At 42.5% G+C, this 18,768-nt stretch overlaps 1 protein-coding gene across 2 annotated transcripts in view; it reads left to right on the top strand.

Moving 5' to 3' along the window:
* Window positions 1-18,768, top strand: part of dclre1a (DNA cross-link repair 1A (PSO2 homolog, S. cerevisiae)) — a 32,191-nt gene that overhangs the window by 4,141 nt on the left and 9,282 nt on the right. For both annotated transcript variants that reach the window (XM_039010358.1, XM_039010359.1), the window contains exons 2-7: window positions 1,477-2,760; window positions 8,562-8,695; window positions 9,767-9,885; window positions 10,148-10,291; window positions 10,560-10,705; window positions 17,197-17,351. In XM_039010358.1, coding sequence (XP_038866286.1) covers window positions 1,477-2,760; window positions 8,562-8,695; window positions 9,767-9,885; window positions 10,148-10,291; window positions 10,560-10,705; window positions 17,197-17,351 — 1,982 coding nt within the window. The remainder of the gene's footprint in view (window positions 1-1,476; window positions 2,761-8,561; window positions 8,696-9,766; window positions 9,886-10,147; window positions 10,292-10,559; window positions 10,706-17,196; window positions 17,352-18,768) is intronic.

Here is an 18,768-nt window from a genome sequence, read left to right as displayed (position 1 = left end):
GTCTTATAAATTATGCTTGTTTTAGAAGATGACACCTAGCTATATAGGAACAGGTGTCGTTTTGCTATGTTTTTGGGGGAAGAACATTGTTTGCATCCATGAGCTAGCTAGATTTTTTTTTATGACCAGCACTGTAGGTGCGTGAGACAACTTTTCCAGCATCACAGCACACGTATCGATCAATCGTTGTGACATATGAAGTACGAGTGATGGTGTAATAACTACGTAAAAAAATGTATGAACGCGTTAAATTATTATGTGACGTGCAGTCATATTCAGGTGAATAGTAATATTCAGGTGAATAACCTTGGTCAACAAGGTTATTTGACACGTTAAATAGTGTTATTTGACGTGTATTTCTTTGACACGCAAAGACCCAAACGGCGTTCTGTAGAAATCCTGTTTGAAAATGACTGAACAACGAAACAGCACAGCAAGTAAGTGAAAGAAATTGAGGTTTTGATTATGTTTTACTGGTAACGGGGACAGTAAATGCAAATAAAATAGCTTGTGTGTGTGTGCTCTTTATTTAACTCGGCATGTCAGTTGAGAACAAATTCTTATTTAAAATGACGGCTACCACGGCCAAACCCGGACGACGCTGGGCCAATTGTGCGCCGCCCTATGGGACTCCCAATCACGGCGGATGTGATACAGCCTAGATTCGAACCAGGGACTGTAGGTACGCCTCTTGCACTGAGATGCAGTGCCTTAGACCTGTGTGTGTGTGTGTTAAATTCTTACGGCTGAGATCCCGTTAACAGGATCGACTTGACAACAGCCAGTGGAAGTGCAGGGCGCCAAATTCAAACAACAGAAATCTCATAATTAAAATTCCTCAAACATACAAGTATTTTACACCATTTTAAAGATAAACTTGTTGTTAATCCCACCACAGTGTCCGATTTCAAAAAGGCTTTACGACGAAAGCACGCCATCTGATTATGTTAGGTCAGTACCTAGTCACAGAAAAACACAGGCATTTTTCCAGCCAAGGAAAGGAGTCACAAAAAGCAGAAATAGAGAAAATGAATCACTAACCTTTGATCTTCATCAGATGACACTCATAGAACTTCATATTACACAATACATGTATGTTTTGTTTGATAACGTTCATATTTATGTCCAAAAATCGTAGTTTACATTGGCGCGTTATGTTCAGTAATGTTTTGCCTCCAAAACATCCGGTGATTTTGCAGAGAGCAACATACATTCATTATGCAGATAACATAATCAATCATGTCTAATATAGCAACAGGAGTAAGTATATTTCAAGTTATAACCCAACAATTCCAACTTCAATAAATTATTGTATTGAATTTCAGAAAGTTCCAAAAAAGCATGTCCTTTTTTTCCAGTTTCATGATGTCCCATGTCTATTTTATATTACATGCAAATGCCATTCTTAACCATAATCTCATATCCCTTGTAATTCCTAATCCTGCTCTGTCTTTGTGTTTTATGTCATGTGTGCAGAATGTCCCAATGGTATCCAGTGCTACTCCACCATTCTGAGCCACTACCAGAGATACAGCCACTCCCTGCTTGCCCACAGCCGAGCAACCAATGAGGCGCCCTGCCTCAGCTTGGAGTTGGTAACCAATGGCGGGGCCAATTTAAGCTTGGAGAGCTCACAGGACAGCCAGAGTTCTTCTCCTATTAACAGACACAGTGGAGCTACATCCCCCACAAAGCCAAATGCCCTTCTGCTGCTCCGGTCTCCTGCTCCAGAGGTAATCCGAAAAAAGAAAGGCTGGTCACCTTCTACCAAAGGCATGAAGTCTACCCTCCAAGACAATAAAACAAAAGTATCAACCCCCCATAAGGACAATAGTGGGGTTGAAGGCCTTGATGGTGGTTTTGTCAAAGCAGAGCCCTCAGCTTCTAGTGATGATGAGATCTCCTATTCCCCCATGTCTGAGTTTCCCCAAGATATAGAAGTTAATGGGACACAACCAAAAAAAGCTCTATTTCCAAGCAGTATGTTGGAAGATGGGGAAAATAATGACTCAATGTTGTTGTTCAGTGATGGAGTCTCAAGTGATGAGTTATTTTCCAACCTTGTGGCTCATTCTGAAACAAATGAAGTTGTAGGTTCTCCAGTATTCAGCAACAGCCAGGTGGTATCGATTGGCTCATTAGTGCATAGCAATCACCTACCTAGCTTCACAAGAGAAGAGCATACAGAGGATAACTGTAATGCCTTCAGTGCTAAGCCTCCACTCCAGTCTGCAAAAAGTACAGTATTAGAAAGCTTACGGGAGAGCCTGTTCAGCCCAAGCAGCAATTGCAGCCTACATTCCAAAAGCTTGGATCAGTGCCCCGCTCACACAAACACGGAGTTGAACATGTCATTACCTCAAGTGCCTCCATCTTCCCAAGCTTCCCCCACCCAACAATCTCAGGCAACCATGACAACTAGCAAGGGCAAGGCCTCTGGGCTCAAACAGACAGACATTGGGGTGTTTTTTGGGCTCAAGCCCCTGAAGGACAAAGGGAAGGAGCAAGAGGCTGGGAACGTTTTACCTGGGGTGAGTCTCCATCAGGGTCCTGTACTTGAAGAGCGCAAAGGGGACCATGGAGGACGTCAGAGGAAAGGCAGAAGTGCAAATGCCACGGAGACCCCTAAAGTTGGAGTGAGATCAGACGGTGGAAGTACACAGACTCCAAGTGAGGGAGGTAGGAAGAGGTGGAACAGGGGGAGAACCGATGGAGAGCAAAGGGAGTCCAAGCGATGCCCGTTTTATAAAAAGATTCCAGGTGAGTTGGTCGGTGACTAGTGTAAGTAGCATGCAGTGTGCCCTGTGGATGGCTAATTGGTAGAGGTCGACCGATTATGATTTTTCAACACCGATTATTGGAGGACCAAAAAAGCCGATGCCGATTTTTATATCCCTATTTGTAATAATGACAATTACAACAATACTGAATGAACAATGAACACTTATTTTAACTTAATATAATACATCAATAAAATAAATTTAGTCTCAAATAAATGAAACATGTTCAATTTAGTTTAAATAATGCAAAAACAAAGTGTTGGAGAAAGTAAAAGTGCAATATGTGCCATGTAAAAAAGCTAACGTTTAAATTCCTTGCTCAGAACATGAGAACATATGAAAGCTGTTGGTTCTTTTTAACATGAGTCTTCAATATTCCCATGTAAGAAGTTTTAGGTTGTAGTTATTATAGGACTATTTCTCTCTATACCACTAGTATTTCATATACCTTTGACTATTGGATGTTCTAATAGGTACTTTAGTATTGCCAGCCTAATCTCGGGAGTTGATAGGCTTGAAGTCATAAACAGCGCAATGCTTGAAGCACAGCGAAGAGCTGCTGGCAAACGCAGTAAAGTGCTGTTTGAATGAATGCTTACGAGCCTGCAGCTGCCTACCACCGCTCAGTCAGACTGCTCTATCAAATCATAGACTTAATTATAATAACACACAGAAATACGAGCCTTTGGTCATTAATATGGTCAAATCCGGAAACTATCATTTAGAAAACAAAACGTTTATTCTTTTGTGTATTGTTTTGACAAGCAAAGACCCAAACGGCGTTCTGTAGAAATTAGAGGTCGACTGATTATGATTTTTCAGCGCCGATACCGATTATTGGAGGGCAAAAACCGATGCCGATTTAATTTTAAAAAATCCTATATATATATATATATATATATATATATATATATACTGCTCAAAAAAATAAAGGGAACACTTAAACAACACAATGTAACTCCAAGTCAATCACACTTCTGTGAAATCAAACTGTCCACTTAGGAAGCAACACTGATTGACAATAAATTTCACATGCTGTTGTGCAAATGGAATAGACAACAGGTGGAAATTATAGGCAATTAGCAAGACACCCCCAAAAAAGGAGTGATTCTGCAGGTGGTGACCACAGACCACTTCTCAGTTCCTATGCTTCCTGGCTGATGTTTTGGTCACTTTTGAATGCTGGCGGTGCTCTCACTCTAGTGGTAGCATGAGACGGAGTCTACAACCCACACAAGTGGCTCAGGTAGTGCAGCTCATCCAGGATGGCACATTAATGCGAGCTGTGGCAAGAAGGTTTGCTGTGTCTGTCAGCGTAGTGTCCAGAGCATGGAGGCGCTACCAGGAGACAGGCCAGTACATCAGGAGACGTGGAGGAGGCCGTAGGAGGGCAACAACCCAGCAGCAGGACCGCTACCTCCGCCTTTGTGCAAGGAGGTGCACTGCCAGAGCCCTTCAAAATGACCTCCAGCAGGCCACAAATGTGCATGTGTCAGCATATGGTCTCACAAGGGGTCTGAGGATCTCATCTCGGTACCTAATGGCAGTCAGGCTACCTCTGGCGAGCACATGGAGGGCTGTGCGGCCCCACAAAGAAATGCCACCCCACACCATGACTGACCCATCGCCAAACCGGTCATGCTGGAGGATGTTGCAGGCAGCAGAACGTTCTCCACGCCGTCTCCAGACTCTGTCACATGTGCTCATGTGCTCAGTGTGAACCTGCTTTCATCTGTGAAGAGCACAGGGCGCCAGTGGCGAATTTGCCAATCTTGGTGTTCTCTGGCAAATGCCAAACATCCTGCACGGTGTTGGGCTGTAAGCACAACCCCCACCTGTGGACGTCGGGCCCTCATACCACCCTCATGGAGTCTGTTTCTGACCGTTTGAGCAGACACATGCACATTTGTGGCCTGCTGGAGGTCATTTTGCAGGGCGCTGGCAGTGCACCTCCTTGCACAAAGGCAGAGGTAGCGGTCCTGCTGCTGGGTTGTTGCCCTCCTACGGCCTCCTCCACGTCTCCTGATGTACTGGCCTGTCTCCTGGTAGCGCCTCCATGCTCTGGACACTACGCTGACAGACACAGCAAACCTTCTTGCCACAGCTCGCATTAATGTGCCATCCTGGATGAGCTGCACTACCTGAGCCACTTGTGTGGGTTGTAGACTCCGTCTCATGCTACCACTAGAGTGAGAGCACCGCCAGCATTCAAAAGTGACCAAAACATCAGCCAGGAAGCATAGGAACTGAGAAGTGGTCTGTGGTCACCACCTGCAGAATCACTCCTTTTTTGGGGGTGTCTTGCTAATTGCCTATAATTTCCACCTGTTGTCTATTCCATTTGCACAACAGCATGTGAAATTTATTGTCAATCAGTGTTGCTTCCTAAGTGGACAGTTTGATTTCACAGAAGTGTGATTGACTTGGAGTTACATTGTGTTGTTTAAGTGTTCCCTTTATTTTTTTGAGCAGTGTATATATCATACACACACATTTTTGTAATAATGACAATTGCAACAATACTGAATGAACGATGAACACTTTTATTTTAACTTAATTTGTCACTTCAGAGCTGTGTGTGTATTTATACACACACACACACACACAGCTCTGAAGTGACAATGATACTGAAGAGTCTGCTTAGGAGACAAATACTCTCAACTGTTTGAATAAAAATAGAGTACGTTACCTGTGATGAATGTTGAAAAGAAAAACTGTCATTTCTATATGCAGGAAATCCTATTTTAATAATGGGCATGGTAAGAATTGACAACCAAAGTGCGAGTCATAATTCCCATGACACCTTCTAGCAAAATCTGAAAAGCGGTTCCTTCATTTATTCCATAGGATATTTTTAGATTCACTTAAAATAAGGTCTGTGTTTCGTGTAGGCTTACACCACCTTGCCAATTTTATAACTGTGTAGATATCCATAGGACAATTTAACTCTGATCAACATTGGCTAAATATAAGCGAAGATCATTTTTTTTGTAGAGTGATTTATGAAAATATGTTGACAAACGTTACCTTATCCTAGTGAGATTTACACGGGTATCAAAACGCCGAGGCGGTTTAAGCCTGCACGAAACACAGAACTTATTTGAAGTAGATCAAGACATTCTCTATGGAAGACATGAACGGTAAAATAACGAAGGAACCCCTTTCAAGTTCAGCCGCAAGTTATTACAGGAATTATAACGCGTCGACTATTTCTCTCTAAACCATATACCTTTGACTAATCCGGAAACTATCACCTCGAAAACAAAACGTTTATTCCGTTCCGTATTTTATCTAACGGGTGGCATCCATAAGCCTAAATATTGCTGTTACATTGCACAACCTTCAATGTTATGTCATAATTACGTAAAATTCTGGCAGATTAGTTCGCAACGAGCCAGGCTGCCCAAACTGTTGCATATACCCTGACTCTTCGTGCAATGAACGCAAGAGAAGTGACACAATTTCCCTAGTTTAATATTGCCTGCTAACATGAATTTCACATATTGTATTGATTTTAAGGCATTGATATTTATGGTTAGATACATTCGTGCAACGATTGTGCTTTTTTCGCAAATGCGCTTTTGTTAATTCATCCCCAGTTTGACGAAGTTGGCTGTCTTTGTTAGGAAGAAATAGTCTTCACACAGTTCGCAATGAGCCAGGCGGCCCAAACTGCTGCATATACCCTGACTCTGTTGCACAGAACGCAAGAGAACGCATCATTGTGATTCAATGATAAATTAACAGGCACCGCATCGATTTTATGCAACGCAGGACGAGCTAGATAAACTAGTAATATCATCAACCATGTGTAGTTAACTAGTGATTATGTTAAGATGGATTGTTTTTTATAAGATATGTTTAATGCTAGCTAGCACCTTACCTTGGCTTCTTGCTGCACTCGCATAACAGGTAGTCAGCCTGCCACGCAGTCTCCTCGGAGTGCAATGTAATCGGCCATGATCGGTGTCCAAAAATGCCGATTACCGATTGTTATGAGAACTTGAAATCGGCCCTAATTAAATCGGCCATTCCGATTTAATCGGTCGACCTCTACTAATTGGTAGCAGGAACAACCTCCTGAAATCACTTAACATACTGCTAACAATGTGCAGTCGGAGACTGGCGTAGGCTATCCACAGGAAAGTATTATTAAACGGACTTATGGGGGACTTTTTGAAGATAGCGCCTTTCCATGAAACGTATTGTATTATACCTTAGTCTCCGACTGTAGATAGCTTAGAATACTGCTAGCAATATCAAGATGTTCCTGCTAACCCTATGCTACAGTGCAAAAGGTTTAGGCCTACCTGGCTTTAGCGTTTAAGGCAAAATACATTTAAAAAAGTGCAAATTCCGTCAGCTCCAGGAGAGCTAAATCAAGAGCACCTAGTGGAAATCTGTACATATAAAACTCATTTTATTCTGCAACATGTTTTTCTCAAGTATGTCTGGAAGTGACTCCTTCTCATGGCCTTATTGTCTAAAGCTGTGTTGTAATACTCAACACTAACCGTACTATTTGTGATGTAAATTGAGTATATAGTATGGATATAGTTAGTATGCCAAAGTTCACGAATGTCGTACTAAATTTGCCAATATACAAAGTATACAACCAGTGGACACTTTCTGTTCTTTTAGGGTCCATAATGCAATTCTTTTAAAAAATGGGCGTGGCTTCACAACATTTTCAGATTTGAAGAAAATGGCGGAAAATATGCAGACAAAGTCCGAGAGCGGATACAAATTCATTGCTTTAACTAATTATAACTAAAGTTAAGAAAATGTTGAGCAATGTAATAAAGTAATGCCTTTTGAAATAAGTTGTATTGGCTGACAATTTGTTACATTAGAGCAGTATGTAACGTTAGTTGGCTACTAATACATCGAACTTGCCAGGCAGTATATTAACTAACTATAACTACCCAATGTTTATTGACTTGATCATTCTTAGCTAAGTGGTATAGTCGTTGTGCGTTCAATGGACATTGTTAATTCTGGCTATCTACTCTGATTTCAGAGCACTCTCGTCGGAACGGGTGTTGAGCGTTCGTAAATGCATCAGTTATTCTGTGCTTTGGCACACTCGGTGCGTTCCTAAATTCACTCTGGCTATCTACTCCGATTTCAGAGCACACTCGTCTGAGTTTGCCTAAGCGCAGAATAACTGATGAATTTACTGAACGCTTAACACCCGTTGAATATGGCCGGTGTCAGTAAACTTCGGCAAAAAAGTGTAATTAAAATGTTGCCAACAGCACAGTTAGTCACCAACGCTCTGGATAACATAAACAGCCTAACCAGCTCTACTAGGGTGAGTAAAATGGTCAGAGTGAGGTGTTCTCAAATTTTTTTTGTCTGGAAGTAGCTAGCCAACGTTAGCCAGTTAGCTTGGGTGCTTGACTCCCGTTGAATGCTCGGTTCAACCCTACACCTCAGCCAGAGCATCCATTGTGCGCTCTCAACGCTCTGAATTTACAAATGAACAATCTGACAACACTCTGGATTTACGAACGCCCAGAGCGTACTCTGGCACTCCAGATTGAATGAATTTACGAACACACCCGGAATTGTAAAATGTCTAGTAAGTCATTTGTTATGCTAACAAGCTAGCCAGAGGTTGCATAGCAACAACATCAACTTCCGGTAGACAGGTGAAGCGCTAGTACGCTCAACTGAAACGATGCCGTTTGTTTATAGTATACTAAAATTAACTAATAGTATACATTGTTAGTATGGGTATTCAAACACAGCTTTATTTTTTTCTCTCTTTTTGCACAGGCACTAAGTTAGCTGTGGATGCTTTTCAGTATGGGCTGGTTGAGGGCATCACCACTTACTTCCTCACACACTTCCATTCAGACCACTATGGAGGCCTGAAGAAGAGCTCTACATTCCATATCTACTGTAACAGCGTAAGGGCACTTCCCAACTAAAACAGATGGAACATGTGGGGCAATGCATGCATGCTGTCAATCAATTTTATTTTTTAAAATCATTTTGATTGCGTCAGGAATCCCAATAGAGAGTTGGGGCCAAGCAGAGACGGCAAGGGTGGCTTGTCTCTCCAGTACCTTGCCGTTCACCTTCCCATCCCTGGGCCAGACTCAATCATAAGACTGACTGAAGAGATAAGTCTTCAGTCTTAACTTAACCACTCTCAAATTCATAGACAGAGCTATAGATGCAAGGACTGACCATCCATGATACCAAAATTATAGTTTTAACCATGTTTGGAGGCTATATAGTATTTGTTTACATTTACTTTGTTTACAAACATTGGAGTAAAACAAGCTTATATTATAGGTTCTGATGGGGTACAACAGTTGAACTAAGCTCATGAGACATTTAGAAGTTATATTCGTCAAGAATCAATGGGTATATATCATAAATGTATAAGTTCAAAAATGGATGTAGGAACTGCAGATTGCCCCTTTAAAGGGGTTTTTGACCTCATTAAGTAAAACTTGATTTGGGTCTTGGGCAGTGGTGGAAGAAGTACCCAAATGTCCTACTTCAGTAAAAGTAAAGATACTTTCATAGAAAGTGACCCAAGTAAAAGTGAAAGTCACCCAGAACAATACTACTTGAGTAAAAGTCTAAAAGTATTTGGGTTTTAAATATTCTTAAGTATAAAATGTAAATGTAATTGCTAAAATATACTTAAGTATCAAAAGTAAAATTATAAATCATATCAAATTCCTTATATTAAGCAAACCAGATGGCACCATTTTTATTATTTTTTTATTATTGACTCAAGACATTTCAGCTTCCATTTGGAAAAACATAATTCCACTTTGACAATATGAGGTATTGTGTGTAGGCCGGTGACAAAACAATCCCAATTTAATTTATTTAAAATTCTGGCTGTAACACAACAACATGTGGAAGAAGTCGAGGGGTATGAATACTTTCTGAAGGCACTGTATATGTGGTCCGGCACTGCAGCCCATTTATTGACCGCTCACAGCTGTGCGTCTCCCCAGATCACAGGTAACCTGGTGAAGAGTAAGCTGAGGGTGGCTGAGCAGTACGTCCACATCCTGCCCATGAACACCCAGGTCACTGTGGATGGGTTCAAGGTCACACTGCTTGACGCCAACCAGTGAGTATGAAGAAATCAAAAGGCTTTAAATAGACTGAATTATTGACCCATCTTGCCTCTTCTTCCCTATATTAGTATGAAAAATGTCATATGGTGAGAATTCCACTCAGGCTATCGGAGCGTGCGGTGAAACAATTACCATACAGAACCTATCCATTCCTTTCACATCTACTGGTCTTCTTAGGGGGTCGGATTCTATTTGGCATTCAGAAACGGTCTTCAGTTGTGATATGTTACCTGGTCCTCTCCTCTCTGCCAACAGCTGTCCAGGAGCTGCCATGCTGCTGCTGTTCCTGCCCGATGGCCAGACTGTGCTTCACACGGGAGACTTTAGAGCTGACCCTTCTATGGAGGCCTACCACGAGCTGCTGAGCTGCCGAGTCCAGACACTCTACCTAGACACCACGTTAGTTTTTTAAGCTAGGGTTAGGCTAAGGGTAGAGCCATGGTGTGGACATGAAACTATGTGTAGGGTTTGAGTTAGGGTTGAGCCAGGCTGTTGACATAAAGCCACTGTTAGGGTTATGGCTAGGGTCAGGCTTGAGTCGGGGTGTGGTCATGAAGATAGGGTTAGGGTTGAGCTGGGCTGTGAACATGAAGCTAGGGTTACGGCTCAATTTAACCACTGCTGTTAAACACCTCTCTCAAACCATTTCTCCTCTTTCACGCTCTAGCTACTGCAGTCCTGAATACACCTTCCCCACGCAGCAGGAGGTCATAAACCTTGCGGCCAACACAGCCTTCATGTGTGTGACCCTCAACCCTCGCACTTTGGTGGTGTGTGGCTCCTATTCAGTGGGCAAAGAGAAAGTATTCTTGGGTGAGTGCTGATTTTGAGTGTTTGATCACCTTAAATTAACTTTATTGAGCTACACCAGTGGTCACCAACCTTTTCTGAGTCAAGATTACTTTCGCAGTCAAAAAGGAAGCCGGTATCTACCGCTAAGATTTTTTTATTTTACATGAACCTAATAAAAACCATTCTGTTGGAATTAGGTTTGTGCAGTAGGCCTATTTATCACAGCATATTGGCTATAGGCCTGCCAATATTGTTCTTCTCAGACAATATTATATTTCAAAAGTCAAGCTTTTGTTAACAAAACACATGAGTTGGTGTAGCACTTGCGAGGCACAGCTGAGCATAAATTGCAAATAATTATCTTTTTTACTTTACTGGACTTATGGTAGAGATGCATCTGATGGTCATGGTGCTTTAAAGACAACTGGGAACTCGAGAAAAAAAACGAGGTCAAATCATGATGTCAGTGATCTTCAGGTTGGAAAGTTGGAGCTCTAGAAAGATGCCCCCCCCCCAGGAGTTCCCAGTTATCTTGAACACACTGATATCGGAAGTCTGAGATTTCTAAGTTCGCAGTTGTTTTTTTCTGAGTTCCCAGTCTCAGCGGAGGGTCTGCCTCTCACTGGTGCATGAAAGCCTCTGCTGGTGCATGAAATCTAAGGAAGTCTCAAGGTTTTGCTCGCCTGAGGTAGAGTATCTCATGATAAGCTGTAGACCACACTATTTACCAAGATAATTTTCATCTACATTCTTCGTAGCTGTCTATTTACCACCACAAACTGATGCTGGCACTAAGACCGCACTCAATGAGTTGTATATGGCCATATGCAAACAGGAAAACGCTCATTCAGAGGCGGCGCTCCAGGTGGCCGCGGACTTTAACGCAGGTAAACTTAAACCCGTTTTACCTAATTTCTGCATGTTAAATGTGCAACCAGAGGGAGAAAAAATTACTCTAGACCACCTTCACTCCACACACAGAGACGCGTACGAAGCTCTCCCTCACCCTCAATCTGACCATAATTCTATCCTCCTGATTCCTACTTACTAAAGCAGGAAGCACCAGTGACTAGATCAATAAAAAAGTGGTCAGATGAAGCAGATGCTAAACTACAGCACTGTTTTGCTAGAACAGACTGGAATATGTTCCTGATTCCTACGATGTCATTGAGGAGTACACCACATCAGTCACTGCCTTCATCAATAAGTGCATCGATGAAGTTGTCCCCACAGTGACCGTACGTACATACCCCAACCAGAAGCCATGGATTACAGGCAACATCCGCACTGAGCTAAAGGGTAGAGCTGCCGCTTAAAGAGCGGGACTAACCTGGAAGCTTATAAGAAATCTCGCTATGCCCTGCGAAGGACCAAGCAGGCAAAGCATCAATACAGGACTAAGATTGAATCGTACTACACCGGCTACGAAGCTCGTCGGATGTGGCAGTGCTTGCAAATTATTACAGACTACAAAGGGAAGCACAGCCTCGAGCTGCCCAGTGACACGAGCCTACCAGACGAACTAAATTACTTGTATGCTCGCTTCGAGGCAAGTAACACTGAAACATGCATGAGAGCATCAGCTGTTCCAGATGACTGTGTGAACACGTTCTCCGTAGCCGATGTTAGACCTTTAAACAGGTCAACATCCACGAGGCCGCAGGGCCAGACGAATTACCAGGACGTGTCCTCCGAGCTTGCCCTGACCAACGAAGTGTCTTCACTGTCATTTTATGTAATAGCAAAATGTTTCAAGCAGACCACCATAGTCCCTGTGCCCAAGAACACTAAGGTAATCTGCCTAAATGACTACCGACCCATAGCACTCACGTCTGTAGCCGTGAAGTACTTTGAAAGGCTGGTCATGGCTCACATCAACACCATTATACCAGAAACCCTAGACCCACTCCAATTTGCATACCGCCCAAACAGATCCACAGATGATGCAATCTCTTTTGCACTCCACACTGCCCTTTCCCACCTGGACAAAAGGAACACCTATGTGAGAATGCAGCTCAGCGTTCAACACCATAGTGCCCTCAAAGCTCATCACTAAGCTAAGGACCCTGGGACTAAACACCTCCCTCTGCAACTGGATCCTGGATATCCTGACAGGCCACCCCCAGGTGGTAAGGGTAGGTAACACATCCGCCACGCTGATCCTCAACACGAGGGCCCCTCGGGTGCGTGCTCAGTCCCCTCCTGTACTCCCTAGCCAGGCACGACTCCAACACCATCATCAAGTTTTCAGATGACACAACAGTGAGACAGCCTATAGGGAGGAGGTCAGAGACCTTTTGGGTGCCAGGACAACAACCTCTCCCTCAACGGGATCAAGACTAAGGAGATGATTGTGGACTACAGGAAAAGGAGGACTGAGCACGAACCCCATTCTCATTGACTGGCTGTAGTGGAGCAGGTTGAGAGCTTTGTGTTCCTTGGTGTCAACATCGCCAACAAACTAGCATTGTCCAAACACACTAAGACAGTCGTGAAGAGGGCACGACAAAACCTATCCCCCCTCAGGAGATTGAAAAGATTCGGCATGGGTCCTCAGATCCTCAAAAGGTTCTACAGTTGCACCATCGAGCGCATCCTGACTGTTTGCATCACTGCCTGGTATGGAAACTGCTTGGCCTCCAACCGTAAGGCACTACAGAGGGTAGTGCGTACGGCCCTGTACATCACTGGGGCCAAGCTTCCTGCCATCCAGGACCTCTATACCAAGCGGTGTCAGAGGAAGGCCCTAAAAATTGTTCTCTGTGCTACTGCAGGGCAAGCGGAGCGCCAAGTTTCTACCCCCAAGCCATGACTCCTGAACAGCTAATCAAAGGGCTACCCAGACCCCTCTTTTACGCTGCTGCTACTCTCTGGTTATCTATGCATATTCACATTAACTCTACCTACATGTACATATTACCTCAACTAACCGGTGCCCCCCACATTGACTCTGTACCGGTACCCCCTGTATATAGCCTCGCTATTGTTATTTTACTTAAGCTGTTTAATTATTCTAATTTTTTTATTCTTTTTATTTAATACTACTTTTTCTTAACTTAAAGCATTGTTAAGGGTTTAAGTAAGCATTTCACTGTAAGGTTGAAATGAACACACTGAATTACCTGTTGTATTACAACGATTACCTGTTGTAATGTGACAAATAAAATGTGACAAATAAAATTTGATCTGAAATACAGTACGTAGCTAAGCAAGTTATTTTTCCTGCAAGCTAGCTAGCTAACTTTAGTTTATCTACTGAAACCCATATTGTGTATTGCTGGCTCACATACTACTGTGTTAGTGGGGGAAATCAAATAATTTCTGTTTGCTAACTTATCTAGCTACATAGGTAGCTAGCTAAACAACTACCGTTAGCCATATCATGACTAAAAATATAAGTTTTACAATCATATCTTTTGTATCTCGATTGTAAAACCATCTTTTCTCTTTTTAGTCGTAGATACGACTAGCTACCAAACAGCAAGCTACAAAGTTAGGTTTACCAGCAAACGTTAGCACATGCCTGAAGTTGGCCAGCTAGTTAGCCTGGCACCTGCTAACTTGTTATGCTCCACTCCTTGCATTTATAACTTGTTAGCAAACGTTTAACATCAGCATTTCTTTCTATTAGGCTAGATATTGTTGTAAATGTAAAGCCTGTGCACATGTATGCATGTTCAACTAATCTACCATAATGTTGATGTTATGCTGGCACGGTTCAACTGTTGTTCAAACTGTACAATAGAGTATAATTGTTTTTGCCTTACAGGCAATACTGTGTAGAGCCTGGGCTTCTTCCTGGAGTGGATTCTAGATACATAATTCCTTTTCCTGCGTGTGTCATTATAGCAGAACTGTATCCTGTGAACTGTATCCCTCTCGAGCGATTAGATATTATGCTGCATTTCAAACAGATGACTCATGAGGAGCTGCATGGCAGTTTGATCATGACAACACTCCTCCCACGGCTTTACAAGTATTCCCTGAATGTTTCTTTGGTATGGCAATTTCATAATTATCACCTTTCCCATCTGCTGATCACCATTTCTCTTAGCTATAGATTGTTACACCAGATAATGTGATTTAACCAAAGATTTTTGGTATCCATTACTGGGAGTTACAGTATATAGGTACTGTTTGGTGTGGCACAGATAATTTGTTTTAGGGACAATGAGGGGACATTGGGAGCTGCTTTTGAGAGAAAAGATCAGTCAACAAAGTGAATGGGCTAGGAGGCTAAAGAAGGTGTTAAAAGTCTAAGGAAGGCAGTTCTAACACAGTATGACTTGTTGTGTATGGGAGATTGAGTAGAAATGGCACCTCAATCCCTCTCATACACAACAATACATTCACTATCTAAGCACAACCCTGCACAACCAAAACCCCTCATCTCAAAGTACTGTCTGTAAACCTTCCCCATCCCATTGACTTTGACAAATCATTCATGTCAATATTAGCCCTTTGCAGGAGAATTTTGTAGACATGTATTGTGTTTTGAGAATCTGCAGAGAGAATGAGGTGGTTGTGTCATTACTGTTGTAGTCTTGCTTTTATACCTTTGTGTCCCTTGCTGGTTTCTGCCCCACAATCTTGTTGTGCTCCATAACTGCAAGTTGTGTCCGCTCCCTCATGCTTTTGTACCCAAAATGCCCCCGCTTTGGGGGTTTTCAGTGGGGCACTGTGGAATGACTCCAGATCACCTGAGTTTTACAAAAAGAAAAAGGTAAAAAGAGAGGGGTAGATTAAATTGATTACATAGTCTGGAAGGTACGCTGTGGTCCTCAGGCTACCTCTAACCACCCCATAACACAAACATAAACCATACAAACACTACCCAATTCATGTTTATACCATACTTATTGTAAATAGAGCTATCTTAGCTGTCAGCTTGTAAATATTTTGGCCAACTTACCTTCACCTTGTGCAGAGCTAGTGGTTCGAAGTGCATGTTGGTGGAATCAGATTCTGTACCACCTACAACAAAATATACACAATTTAACCACCTCACTAATTGTGTTGATCTCTATTAGACTGGCTAGCTGAGACTGGCTGAAAACCAACTAACCAACCATATTTTTTTAACTTAAATAAAAGGTTAACTTTATTTACCATAGACGATTTATACACACTCATCATTGCTACCAACACACACAAGCTATAATCGACAATTCGATTTTTAGTCATTGAGTGTTTTCCAGACAACTGTGGAATAGATGGCTACCAAATTGATACTTTTTATTTGGTAACGTTAGCTAACATCAGTCAAAGATAGAACGAACAAACATGGTTAATCCGCTGAAGGTAGCTACCATTCTAGCAGTGACTACCATGGCATAAGTGAAATTGATTGACAGTGTGTATACCAAAAGATAGCTATATGATTTAGCTAGTTCAATACAGCACTGTAACGTTTGGTTACTGCATCATTCTTGATAGCCGCAAGCCACTGTCGGGGTGAATCTCTGGTAGTTAGAATGGTGAAAGATAACGCATTTTCGCACTTGTTTGTAATTAGCACAGCCAGGCACAGAACACCACACGGGCATGATGAAAAACAAAAGTTTTCAAAAACATCTTGCCGAGCGAAACTCTAAAATTACTTTGTGTTGGTTGGTCGAGGTAAACAACGCCATTCTAGTTTTTGTGGGCGGTATCAGCATTTGCTATGAATGCTGAACTTTGTAGTTCACTATGAGCACACCAGTCGGGAACTTCCCAATTCTACCAGTTAAATGGAAATGTGACTATATGCCGTGGCAGAGACAAAGTGAAATTCCCCTTTAAACTCATAAAAACAGCAGCTCTTTGCTGTATTTTTTGACAGTCTCTCTCTGGTCGTGGTTTTAAAAGTTATGAAATCTCACAGACTAGTATCAAGCTGTTGAGGCCGGGTTGGTGGAAGCTATAGGCACAGTGATTTGACGTATTCGATTGGCCAGCGCTGTAGGCGCACTCGATTTTGCAACAGATGTCCCAGTCCGCTGGGTTGGCTGAGTTTGTCTTTTCTGACAAATTAAATGGTTAAAAATGGGAACACTTTGCCTACCCGGTGCGCAGGGCTTCTGAATCAAGTGCATGTACCGTCAACAGCGCAATTCTGATAATTTTTTTAACTTTCCATAGCTTTATCGTTGACTTTTCTACAGAAATGTATGGTGATCGACAAGGAATGCCTTAAAGATCTACCAGTCGATCGCGATCGAACAGTTGGTGTCCACCGAGCTACAATCAATTTGAGACACTTTGGGATGATTTGGACATAAACCGCGAACAATGCTAAAATTTGACATGCATTGGAAGGTTGACAAAAATGCTTTGCTTAGAGCTTAAGAGAGAGTGTGGCCATTGACCATTTTAAAAAGCCACTTCCAGGATTTTAATCTTGGGTAGCCAACTGAACTACTAGAAGTAGAATCCAACAATACTCATCATGAATCTGTGACAAAAAGTTGGCTATACTCTCTGTGTATATATGACTCTGGCTTAACTGTCTTACTATGTTCTGTCCATAGCTCTAGCAGAGGTACTGGGCTCCAAAGTTTGCCTGTCCCGGGACAAGTTCAACACCATGTGCTGTCTGGAGTCGGAGCGCATCCGCCAGCTCATCACCACCGACTGGAAGGCCGCACAGGTCCATGTGCTACCCATGATGCAACTGAACTTCAAAGTGGGTCCTGTAGTGATTTTTACAGTTCCTATACAGTACCAGTGAAAAGTTCTGCACACCTACTCATTCAATTCGGGGCAACAGGTAGCCTAGTGGTTAGAGCGTTGGGCCAGGTTGCTAGATTGAATCCCGAGCTGACAAGTTAAAAATCTGTTCTGCCCCTGAACAAGGCAGTTAACCCACCGTTCCTAGGCCGTCATCGTTAATAAAAATTTGTTCTTAACTGACTTACCTAGTTAAAAAGGTTTAATGACATTTTTAAAAAGTAAAAATTCAAGGGTTTTTCTTTTTACGACATTGTAGAATAATAGTAAAGACATCAACTATGAAATAACACATATGGAATCATGTAGTAAGCAAAAAAGTATTTAACAACTCAAAATATGTGTTATGAGGTTCTTCAAAGTAGCCACCCTTTGCCTTGACGGCAGCTTTGCACACTCTTGGCATTCTCTCAACCAGCTTCGCCTGGAATGCTTTTCCAACAGTCTTGAAGGAATTCCCACATGCTGAGCACTTGTTGGCAGCTTTTCCTTTACTCTGCGGTTCAACTCATCCCAAACCATCTCAATTGGGTTGAGGTCTGATTGTGGAGTCCAGGTCATCTGATGCAACACTCCATCACTCTCCTTCTTGGTCAAATAGCCCCTACACAGCCTGGAGATGTGATGAGTCATTGTCCTGTTGAAAAACAATTGATAGTCCCACTAAGCGCAAACCAGATGGAATGGCGTATCGCTGCAGAATGCTGTTGTAGCCATGCTGGTTAAGTGTGCCTTGAATATTAAATAAATCAGACGGTGTGGGGAGGCTTTGCTGATGACACTATCACACCTCCTCCTCCATGCTTCACAGTGGGAACCACGCATGCGGAGATCATCCATTCACCTACTCTGCGTCTCACAAAGACACGTCGGTTGGAACCAAAAATCTCAAATTTGGACTCCAGACCAAAGGACATATTTCCACCGGTCTAATGTCCATTGCTCGTGTTTCTTGACCCAAGAAAGTCTCTTCTTATTTGTGTCCTTTAGTAGTGGTTTCTTTTGCAGCAATTCGACCATGAAAGCCTGATTGACGCAGTCTCCTCTGAACAGTTGATGTGTCTCTGAAGCATCTATTTGGGCTGCAATTTCTGAGGCTGGTAACTAATGAACTTATCCTCTGCAGCAGAGTTAACTCTGGGTCTTCCTTTCCTGTGGCGGTCCTCGAGAGACAGTTTCATCATAGCGCTTGATGGTTTGTGCGACTGCACTTGAAGAAAGTTTCAAAGTTCTTGCCGTTTTCCTTTTTGACTGACCTTCATGTCTTAAAGTAATGATAGACTGTCATTTCTCTTTGCTTATTTGAGCTGTTCTTCCCATAATATGGACTTGGTCTTCTACCAATAGGGATATCTTCTGTATACAATCCCTAT

This window comes from Salvelinus namaycush, chromosome 16, assembly GCF_016432855.1.
Source record: "Salvelinus namaycush isolate Seneca chromosome 16, SaNama_1.0, whole genome shotgun sequence".
In the NCBI taxonomy this organism is placed as follows: Eukaryota; Metazoa; Chordata; class Actinopteri; order Salmoniformes; family Salmonidae; genus Salvelinus; species Salvelinus namaycush.
The sequence above is the reverse complement of the archived record's forward strand: the minus strand, read 5'-3'. Positions and strand labels throughout refer to the sequence as shown.